General features: G+C 42.9%; 1 protein-coding gene across 2 annotated transcripts in view; it reads right to left on the minus strand.

The window, feature by feature from the left end:
* The window catches only part of TLK1 (tousled like kinase 1), a 618,148-nt gene that overhangs the window by 443,860 nt on the left and 162,240 nt on the right, over positions 1 to 12,048 (minus strand). For both annotated transcript variants that reach the window (XM_069225321.1, XM_069225320.1), the window contains one exon: positions 6,315 to 6,407. In XM_069225321.1, coding sequence (XP_069081422.1) covers positions 6,315 to 6,407 — 93 coding nt within the window. The remainder of the gene's footprint in view (positions 1 to 6,314; positions 6,408 to 12,048) is intronic.

The raw sequence follows: 12,048 nt of genomic DNA on the forward strand, positions 1-12,048 counted from the left end.
TCAGTCATTGGTATGTTTCCTAAGAAGGCCATTGTAGCACCTTTCTTTCTCGTGGAATGTGCTTTAGGAGCAACTAAGAACTGTCTTTTAGCTTTAAGGTAACATGTTTGGATGAATCTTACTAACCATCTTGCTAAACCTTGCTTTGAAATGGGATTACCGGTATGAGGTTTTTGAAAAGCTACAAATAGCTGTTTAGTTTTCCTGAATGGTTTTGTTCTCTCTATACAGTACATTAAAAGAGCTCTAGTGTCTAATGTATGTAGATTTCTTTCTGCCACAGAATCTGGCTGTGGGAAGAAGGCTAGTAGTTCCACTGTTTGACTGATACTACTTTAGGAAGAAATTCAGGATTAGTTCATAGTACGACTTTATTCTCGTGTACTTGTATGAACAGTTCCTCAATAGTGAAAGCTTGAATTTCGCGGACTCTTCGCAATGATGTAATTGTGACTAGGAAGGCAACTTTCCATGTTAAGAATTGCATTTGACATGAGTGCATAGGTTCAAATGGTGGGCCCATAAGTCGCGTAAGCACTATGTTTAAATTCCACGAAGGAACTGGAGGTGTTCTGGGTGGAATGATGCGTTTTAAGCCTTCCATGAGGCTTTGATAACAGGTACTCTAAATAAAGAGCTGTGCTGTACATTTTGCAAATATGCGGAAATTGCAGCGAGATGTATCTTTATGAAGAGAATGCTAAATTTGATTTTTGTAAATGAAGTAAATAGCATACAATATCTTGTATTGATGCTGAAAGAGGGGCAATTTGTTTATATTGACAGTAATATACAAATCTTTTCCATTTGTTCGCATAGCACTATCTAGTACTGGGTTTTCTTGCTTGCTTAATTACTTCCATACATTCTGTTGGTAGTTGTAAATACCCAAATTCTATGACCTCAGGAGCCAAATCGCCAGATTGAGTGTGTTGAGATTTGGGTGCCTGATCTGCCCTTTGTTTTGGGTTATCAGGTCTGGTCTGTTTGGGAGTTTGGAGTGTGGTACTACTGACAGTAGTAATAGTGTTGTGTACCACGGCTGATGTGCCCATGTTGGCGCTATGAGAATCAGATTGAGCGTGTTTTGACGCAATTTGTTGACTACAAATGGAATGAGTGGGACATGGGGGAAATGCGTAAGCAAATATCCCTGACCAATTGATCCATAGAGCATTGCCTTTGGATAGGGGATGTGGGTATCTGGATGCGAAGTTTTGGCATTTAGCATTTTCGCTGGTGGCGAACAGATCTATGTCTGGTGTTCCCCATTGTTGAAAATATTTTTGAAGTACTTGAGGGTGAATCTCCCACTCGTGTGTCTGTTGATAATTTCTGCTGAGAACATCTGCTAATTGGTTGTGTATCCCAGGAATGTATTGTGCTACCAGGTGAATTTGGTTGCGTATTGCCCATTTCCTAATTTTTTGAGTTAGGAGGGAGAGTTGGGATGAATGTGTCCCTCCCTGTTTGTTTAGGTAATACATGGTGGTCAAGTTGTCGGTTTTGATCAGGACATTCTTGTGAATGAGGAGAGGCTGAAAAGCTTTGAGTGCTAGGAAGACAGCTAACAGCTCTAAGTGATTTATGTGTAGCTGTTTGTGTTGGGCATCCCATTGTCCTTGGATGTTGTGATTGTTGAGGTGAGCTACCCAGCCAATCATTGATGCATCTGTTGTAATTATGGTCTGAGGCACATGGTCTTGAAATGGCCGCCCTTTGTTTAGATTTGTGGAATTCCACCACTGAAGGGACATGTATCTTTGGCGGTTTATCAACATTAGATCTTGAAGTTGACCCTGTGCCTGTGACCATTGTTGTGCAAGGCACTGTTGCTATGACCACATGTTTAGTCTTGCATGTTGAACAATTGCAATACATGATGCCATCATCATTGACCCGTCTGTATTTGTGCAATTATATTCTGGAATGCTTGTATTCTTTGCGTATTTGGACTTGCAAGCACTTTGAGTATTTAGTACTGTCCCTAAATACTGTTGTATTTGCGCAAGCTGTAGTTGTGACTTTTGGTAATTCATTGAGAACCCTAGCGTGTGCAGGGTTTGTATTACATAATGCGCATGGTTTTGACACTGCGTATGACTGTTTGATTTTATCAGCCAATCGTCTAGATATGGAAAGACATGTATGTGTTGTCTTCTTAGGTAGGCTGCGACTACCGCTAGGCACTTTGTGAATACCATTGGAGCTGTTGTTATTCCAAAAGGGTAACACCTTGAACTGATAGTGCTTTCCTTGAATGACAAACCTGAGATATTTTCTGTGCACAGGATGGATGGATATATGAAAATACTTATCTTTGAGGTCTAATGTTGCCATGAAATCGTGTTTTTGAAGTAGTGAGATAACATCCTGTAGGGTTACCATATGAAAGTGTTCTGACAGGACGTAAAGATCGAGGGCCCCGAGATCTAATATTGGCCTTAGGGTGCCATCCTTTTTGGGAATGAGGAAATACAGTGAGTAAACTCCCGTCCCTACTTGATTTTGTGGCACGGCTTCTATTGCTTGTTTGAGTAATAGAGATTTGCTTCTTCCTGTAACAGAGTGATATGGTCTGTGGATAGTGTGTGTGGTTTTGGTGGAATGTTTGGTGGAGTTTGTATTAATTCTAGGCAATAGCCATTGCAGATAATTGATAATACCCAGTTGTTTGTGGTAATGTTTAGCCAATTGTTGTGAAACTTTTGCAGTCTTCCTCCCAAAGGGGAGGTGTGGATTGGAAAGAAATGGCACAAGTCACTGTTTACTTTGTTGTGAGGCTTGTTTAGGTGTTTGATATTTTCCCCTGCCTCTGGGGTACTGGCCTCTATATGTGCTTTTAAAACCACCTCATTGGTATTGAGGTTGATAGGCCAGCTTTGGATGTGATATGGATGCCCCTGCAGTTTGAGCCCTAAATCCACCTCTAAACTGGTGTTTGCGAAAGGATCCCCTGTATTGTGTGGTGTATAGTGCACCCATGGCTTTTGCGGTGTCTGAATCCTTACGCATTGTTTCTATAACAGTGTCGACCTCTGGGCCGAAAAGCTGTTTCTTGTTGAATGGCATATTCAAACTGCCTGTTGGATTTCAGGTTTGAATTCAGAGGACCTAAGCCATGCATGTCTTCTTACGGTTACAGCAGTGTTGATGCTTCTGGACGCTGTATCTGCTGAGTCTAGGGCAGACCTAATCTGGTTGTAGGTGATGGCTTACCCTTCCTCCACTAACTGCTGTGCCCTCTTTTGTTGTTCTTTGGGGAGATGCTGGATTATATCTTTCATCTCATCCCAATGGGCCTTGTCATATCTAGCCAACAACGCCTGTGATTTGGCTATTCTCCATTGGTTGGCTGCCTGAGATGCCATCCTCTTCCCTGCAGCATAAAACTTCTTACTCTTTGTCTGGTGGGGGTGCACCACCTGACGACTGAGAGTTTGCCCTTTTCCTGGCAGCGCTTACCACTACTGAGTCTGGAGGTAGTTGCTGAGTAATATAGACAGGATCGGAAGGAGGTGGCTTATATTTCTTTTCTACTCTAGGAGTAATTATTCTTGCTTTTATAGGCTCGTTAAATATTCGATCAGCATGTTTTAGCATGCCGGGATTATAGGGAGCGACTGATATGTTGCAAGTGTGGAGGAAAGTGTATTAAACAAAAAATCATCCTCTAATGGTTTAGTGTGCATCGTGACATTATGGAATGCTGCCGCCCTAGCTATCACTTGATTGTAGCCTGTACTATCCTCTGGTGGTGAAGGCTTAGAATGGGATCTGGATCATAAAGATCCCATGGATCCACATTGTCCTGCTGCGAATCAAATGAATGTGATGGTGACTGCATAGGTGTAGGGCTGGTAGAAGGAGATATGTAGGTGTGGAGAGTGAGGAGGAGACTGAGGAGGAGAAAATTGAGGAGGTGCAGGTCTCTCCTTTGTTTTTGGCACTTAGCTGGAGGCTGTGTAGTGTCAAATTCCTCCTGAAAGGCTCATTTCCTCTTTGGTTTTGGAGGAGGTGCAGTTAAAATTCTGCCAGTTTCTTTGTGGATTTGAATAATGGCTTGCCTTTTATCCATTACTTTCATGATTGGTTGTATTTGTGAGTCCACCTCAGTAGATTTATGGCTTTCTATAAGTGTTTTTGAAAGTCTTGCTCCTCAGTATAACCAGGTCTTTTCAGCTCAGAAGCTGGCTTTTTCGGTATCGAAAAAGATAGGGTTGAGGATGGTCTCGGCTCCGAAAAAGATTTGAGATTTGGACTCAGAAGAGCGGTGTTTGCTCGGTTTGGAGACAGAGCTTCGGCTTGACTCAGATGGCTTCGGAGGAATGGCCTTTTTCGGTGCTGAACTGGTGGGCTGGTCACCGAGCGTCTTCATTCGGGTCGAGCCATGGCCTTCCGGCAGTGGCGTCCAAGTCCTTATGTTTCGGCTTAGATGGCACAGGGGTAGGCGCACTCACGTGCTGTCCTGCCGTGACCTGTCTGTCTGTCCTCTGAATCCTGGTCAGAGTCGGATCCTCGAACGGAGACTGCGGTCTGCATGATCTCTTCCTCTTCAATGTCGAGATGTTCTGAACTTTTTGACGCCATCTCGAGCCTCCTTGCTCTTCTGTCCCGAAGTGTTTTTTTTGACCGGAAGGATCTGCAGGCCTTGCAGTTTTCTTCCCGATGGTCTGGGGAAAGGCAGAGATTACAGACGAGGTGTTGGTCTGTATAAGGGAATTTAGCGTGGAACCGAGGACAGAATTGGAATGGAGTCTGATCCATCAGGCTTCCACGCGGTCGGCCCAACCAGGCCTGAGTTGGGCACGGGCGCCCCGAAGGGCGAGTAGAGAGGTTTGTTCCGACTGTACCGAAGTGTCGATAGAAGGTGCAATGCGATCGAAACAATACAGATGAGAAATGAAGCGTTTAAGGTTTTCCGAATCTAATTATTGAAGCGAAAGTAAACACGTCCGAACCCGACGGAGGAAAGAAAACAAACTAACATGGAGTCGATGCCCATGCGCAATGGAGCCGAAGAGGAGGAGTCACTCGATCCTGTGAGTCGAAAACACTTCTTTGAAGAAAAAACAACTTGTAACACTCCGAGCCCAACACTAGATGGCAAAAGTATGCACAGCATGTGTATCTGCAACTACACATGCCATCAAACACATACAAACAAGTCACCCCTAAGGTAGGCCTAAAGAGCCCTATGGCAGGGTGCTGTATGTTAGCAAATGGAACATGTCCTTTTACATGTTCCAACAGTAAATATCAGCAATTGTTATTTTTATTGTGGAAGAAAAAGTTACCTATCAGGTAGAGATATCATCAAGTTGCAGATTCCTTACCACTGAAAATCTGCTCAGGCGTTAGACTGGATCCAGAGACTATTTGTGCAGTACCCCTGTGATCTGTTAGGTGGCGTCGATCGGCTCCACATCAATCATCAGCCATATCAGATAAGATGCTTCGGTTTCTATATAGGACCCACCCAAGCACGATTTATTTTCATGACTTTCCACAACAGAAGCGCAGGGCCATGAAGAACACAGACTACTGGTGCGTCAAAACTAAGATGCTGAAAGGGGAGTCCCTGCCCCTAGAAATCAGTCCGCAGAGCGGGGAGGATGGGTCAGTGAGGAATCTGCAGCTAGATATTGCCTCCATCACATGAGGCATTATCAACTGTAAGTAACTTGTTCATCTGATAGAGACTTCTTTACCTTTGAACAGATATCCAAGCAATACAGTCTCTGGAGGTGGGTCTGCGAACCAAGATCATACTAGAATGTCTTGTACAGTACTTTTATGGTATGTATTTACCGAAATAAAGTAAAGTGATGATGAATCCCCTGGTGGAGCTACACCCTGCAGTTACCTGTTGGGCATCAGTAGTCATCTGGGCTATGTGGTGGGTTTAATAAGTTACTGTTCTCTTGGGGTGGACTAATTCTCTGTAGATAACTGCGGCAGCTCTCGCAAGCAAGAATCCTCACAGGATATGCTCTGGCGGCAGCCTTTGGGTGAATGGAGGCACAGGAGTCGCATGTCGAAGCATAGTATTCAGGCCACAAACCGGATGAATAGGTCATGGGAGTTTGACAAGGACATCTGCTTGTGACAAGGTTCAGGAAAGCAAATACTAATGCAAGCCTGCAAGGGGACTTGTATCATGATATCCTGGGCATGCAGAGCCACAAAGGGAGTCACCATCTGGCAATGGAGTTCATAGTGTGAGAAAAACCGAGAATAAAGTGCACAAGATTTTTCAGAGGTGCTTTGCCTTTTTGGACATGTTAATTTTATCAAGTAGTAATACAACTTACCCTAAGCAAATCATCTATGCGACCTTCTTTCTTTTCCAAGTCCTGATTTTTATTTGTTTCTAGCGTGGTTAATTTCAGCATCGTTAGATCAGTCTAGAATACAAAATATTTTACTAAAATTAGTAACATGTTCAATGAAAGCTCAGTTCATACAATATGCATGTTTTGAATCGTGTTTTCCAAAAGAGCTATACACATATGAATTTTAGTTAGATTGGAATGTATATTGCTCTTATCTCAACGAAGAACATACATAGTATGACTTACTCACAATACTGACTAATGGTTACCTCATTTACCCCCCCCCCCCCTCCTCAGATGGTCATGTCCTTTCTTGTATGTTCGAAGCAGAGAACTTTTGCACAGCACAAATAACAGAAATCCTCATCAGTGTAGCATGGCCCTTTCTTTTCCACTTTCTCAAAGCACTAAACAGCTTATGCTGTCCTGGATCCATCTCATTCCACCTAACTTCTCAACTTAGCCATCACCTTTTTCAGCATTTATTTCCTTTGATCTCAGTCCATACAGAAGTTACAGAATAGGGACAGTGGTTCAACACCTAGAGAACGAATTTGATTTAAGAGAAACCAAAATGATAAAGTAGGTTTTCAAACTTACTGTCTATCCGCTTAATCCAGGCTAAAGGTCATTTCAAAATGAAATACGTATATGGGGGAGGATAGGTAAAGGGACAGCCACAGATGAAAAAAATGCTGAAGTGCTATAAAAAATATTGCACATCGCTGTAAATAAATGCTAAGTTGGGCACAAAGAACGTGTTTACATGCATACCTATGACTCCCCATGCTACGACATTAATGCCAGACCTACTGACTCTGCCAGTGCTTAGGTTATTCTAAACAGCTGGACTGACCACCTTGTGTGTATTTGTGAGTCAACATAACTGCACATGTAGGTGTAACTCACAAGGTCACAATATTATTGATTACACAAAAAAAAAAAAAAGATTCTGCTGCAGTGAAAAACAAAAAGGTTGATTACTGCATACAATGCATGTATGAAAAATATGTTAATGTACGATGACTTGTGTACTTTGGAGATGTAAAGTAGTCCCTCATAAATAATGCAAGCACTCCATCAAAAGTAGAATGACAGAGCAAACGGCCATATGAAAACACTATTGGTGAAGTCAACGCATTCTCTATGCATGGTTTACAAATTGTGCAGTAAAACGTATGGCAGACAGCTTTGCTATAAAGCCAGACCTTAAAAAAGCCTATATTGTTTCAGGTATGGAGAAAGAATTGTGTGATAAATATACCACAAGTGATGCCGAATTACTATGGAGGATATGGCTGTAATAAAAATGATAAGATTCTTCTCACAGAATGTCTGCTAAATTACCATAAACAAACAGACACCTGGACTTTTAGGAGAGTGCATTGAACCAAACTCACACGTTAGGCGATTTTGGGATTGTCAGAGGCCGCTTGCTAAACAATGTACAAAACATATGACCCAAAGGAAACAGGTGACCCTCCGAACCTGTGTCTATCATCAGTGACAACAAGGAAGTCTATGGTTTGTTTGCTGCATGTCATATACACACTTAAGTGAAAAAACTAATTTATTACAGATTGCTTTGTTGGTCAGAAGACATCAAAATATAAATAAAGGGATACACAATGTATCGGAGGACCGTTTCACACTACTTACTGCTCGATGGAACTACGAATCCCAGATTTTCAAACGAAATCTAACCGGAGCTTCGGAGCAAATTACCTAATGTAGAATTGTCAGCACCATTGGGAGGGGGTTCAAGAGTTTCTATGAACATTCATAAGGCTCGTAAGGAGAGATAGGAACTGGAGTTTAAGAAGCACAACTTTCTTGCGTGGAATGCTTGGCACTTTGTGCGGTACACCACATAAGTAGTTACAATTGTGTTCTATATCGAATAAGGAGCGGATGGGACAAGGAAAAACAAGCAATTGCACATGTGCATACCATGACCATCCTGCTCTTAAAGTGCATAGTTCAATTGTGCTCTGGAAGGGGGTAAATGTGGGAGAAAAGAGTTTGGATACGTGCTGGTGAACTGCAGTCAGTAATGATTGCGATGAGCTAGATGAAAACTAAAGATTAAACCATAATACGACAGAGGCACACTGAATAATGAACAGGGCAAGTAATAGAAGCAAGTCTATCTGGATTCTTGTGTAACATTGGAGGCTTAAACAATCAGAAGAAGAGATGAGTGGCCTCATTTTTATAGACAAATGAGGTATCATTTGTTTCGTACAGGAAAAACACTTCTAGCAGCATAACACTAGATCCTAAAACAATGTGCGTTATACTCTTCAAACAATGGGGCAAGGGAAACTGAATTACTAGGAACACTCAAGCCTCACCCCTTTTTCCTCCCTCACACCTCTGACAGGAATTGCGGTAAACAGCACTTGGGGTTCAATAGAGCAATTCATAATACTGACAGGTAGCGTGGAATAAGACACAGTATGTCGAGTCACCCAACACAGGGGAGCCACATTTCTTCCCCTACCTTCACTGTTACAGAGAGTCCGGACAGGACGGGACCTCTTAGGACTAGTCCTGGATGAAGATAAGCTGCTATCTAGACTGGTCTGGAGTAATACAATTTAGAGATGTCCTCCTGATTGCACTGACCAATCCCATATATCCTGTAACACCTTTTGAGGAATAACTGAAATATTTCCAGGTAATGACAGGTTTTAAAGTGATAAAGACAAATCAGACTTACTGGATATTACTATAAGTGCCAGAAAAGTGGAGATGGTGCAGACTCGCTGTACACTTGGCCAAATGGAGTTGCTTACCTATATTTAAAACATACTTTGATATACACATTAGGAGGGATTTATGGGCTTGGAGCAACATTTCTCCTTATGTAGCTAGGTAAGCACCACATAGCTAAAATGATCGTCTCATGGCTGCTGCACTTCTTTCTATGATGAACCTGGCACCACTTCACAGAAGTGATTGGTAATGCATTCCAAGGTACAAACAGCTTTAGGGATACTAGGTAGTGCAGAGTCTGAGTGCGCTCCTACTATCCAAAAGGCAAAACAGTTTAAGGGATGTCCAGATTTGAACATTGCTGTGTTATAGCTAATATGGGCAGCTGGTGGGTGTCATTTTAGACTTTCAATCTGGTAATCCAAGGGTAGTCTAGAGAAGCCCAGCAATGCCATGTATACTGGAAGTGTGGGTGCAGACATACTCTAGTAAGTAGGACATCAACTCCTCATCAATACAATACAATATCTGTAGCACAGAACAACCCTGATTGTACCCACAGTACAACACTGGGGATTCCACATAACATGGGTGAAAGACTGTAACCAACTGATCAAGTGGTAATACATAAAACATTTAGACAAGTGTACAAATTAATTTGGATTTGCCAAACTGTGCAAGTTAATGGAGTATCTACTTTGCAATTAGACGTACTCTGACAACAAAACTGGGGCAAACAGACATTTTGCAATATTTGAAACACTCATTCTGCTTGCAAAAAGAACAAGATGTCTTATTCCCAATTGATAGAAGTTTCTTATAAGTGCTCCTACGCTAATCATACATTACAAAAGGTAAACTCTTGGAAAATTAAAGAAAGACACGTTAGAAAACACGTGTTGCCTTCCATGCACATCCACAAAAGGGAAGCTGGTCACAAAACAATGCAAATGTGCTACCTGGGCTGAATCAGACTTGGGAATGTAATATATGGAGACAGATTTATGTTGCCAGTCATTTAAGGTAGAAGCATGCATGTATATGTACCTGCATTGTCAGAAACTGTCCACCTACTTAGAGCAATTTTTTGTTAAAAAAAACCGACTACAACAAAGGGGCCAGTTCAGTTTAAGCAAGGGAGCATGTGAAGACTGTAGGGAGTTGGTTCTTTATTCAGTATGCTAAAAAGAGGTATACTGTGCAAAGAGTCCAGAAGGGCAGTTACTAGTGGACAGGCGCTTGCTCTAGCAATCCCCCAAGGTGCTTTCTTAGGGGGTAGCGTGGTCTCACAAGTCAATAATAGATGCACATGACTCAATAAGGAGATCCACGCCAATTTATAAAAAGAACATTTCTTTAAATATATTTAGGCACCAGAATCAATCCGATGAGGTAAGCATGTTTTTAAAAGAGAAATGTATTTTTCTGAGACAGCAATATTTGCCAATGGAAGAAAAACAAATACTGTATACAGGTATAGCACAGCAACGTATGGGACCAATATCCTGGACTTAAAGTATGGGGTGCTTTACAACGTCGGGTGCCCAATGATATCTTATTTTTGGGGAGCGGGTATGTGACATGTACTGCATTCTGGCATTTCACAGCTGTACAAAGCTGGCCCTCTATATGGTGCACTAAAAAGAAGTACATCGGGGAGAGTCTAGTGGATCCCCAATTGGTTTGCAGAGGCAAAATTAGGTATGAATAATGCTCTATTTTGTGGTAGTGTGGGCGAGCAGTTAGGCTTATCAGAGGGTAGTGCTCAGAGGCAATAAATAAGACACACTCAAAGAATAAATCATAGACCAATTCAGAAAAATAACATTTCTTTTTATACCCAAGAACTTTGTAATTAGGCAAGTCGTTTTTCAAGCAAAAATACTTTTCAATAAAAATAAAAAAATAAAAAAAAAAAGAACGCAACTGTGCAATTCTCAAATTTCTTCAATGTTAGTCTAAGGAGAAAAAGAATGCTCAGCAAACACACGGTGAACGACTACTTACAAGGCCAATCTCAGGGAGTTAAGGCAAGTACTGGGCACTGATCAGAACCACACCAGCAGGTCACTTCGGACAGCACTGGTGCAGGGGAGTTTGGGCCTTGTGAAGACAGGCTGCAGGCTCTGGCTAGGAAGCCAGTTGGGGACAACAAACAGGTGGGTAGTAGACTTGGGGTGCTCGGACGTAGGAGAAACTTTGGTCCTTTTCTCCAGGCTCCACGGGCACCAGGTGCACAGGTGTCCTTAGACATCAGGGATTCTCGGTCCAGGAGCATTCACTTTAAGGGGGTCCTGTGTGCGGAGGCTGCAGGTGTTGTTGGGGAGTCCAGACTGTTAGGAGGGGTAGCAGGGGGGACGTTGGCACCAGTGACCCACCTCAGGGTGGGTCAGGGGCGACTGGTGTAGTGGTTGCTGGAGATGTCTGGTTTTCGCTCACCACAAGGCTGTAGAAGAGGGGGCCTGCATGCAGAGGCTGCAGGCAATTTGGGAGGAGTCCTAGAGGGGTGAAACATGAGTGGACACAGACTCTAGGCAGCTGTGGAACTGGGCTTGCAGCGTTGGTTGGATTCACCTCGGATTGTGGTCATCAGGTGCAGACGTCACTTCGGGTGTCGGGTCCTTGATGTTCCAGGGGCTGCAGAGTCCTTTCTTGAAACTTTGTTGCAGAGCAGTTCTGCTGCTCACGTGAGTCTCAGACCTCCTTGGTTTCTTGGAGGCTCAGCTGCAAGATAAGTGGTCATTTTGGACAGTCAGTCAAGATCAGCAGGCAGGCTGGTACAGAGTCCGCTGCTTCTTCTTTTCTTGCTCTGCAGGTGGGACTCCTCTGCTTCCTTGTCTTTGCAGGTAGTCAGGATCTGAGTCCCAGGGTTCAGGGGTGCCAACTAAAGACTCAATTTAGGGGTGTTTTAGGGAGTGCGAGGCAGCAGCCAATTGTCTGCCCACCTTTAGACTGACTACACCCTGTCTATGTCCACTTCCGCTGGGAAGAGGGC

This window comes from Pleurodeles waltl, chromosome 3_1 (assembly GCF_031143425.1).
Source record: "Pleurodeles waltl isolate 20211129_DDA chromosome 3_1, aPleWal1.hap1.20221129, whole genome shotgun sequence".
NCBI classification, from domain to species: Eukaryota; Metazoa; Chordata; class Amphibia; order Caudata; family Salamandridae; genus Pleurodeles; species Pleurodeles waltl.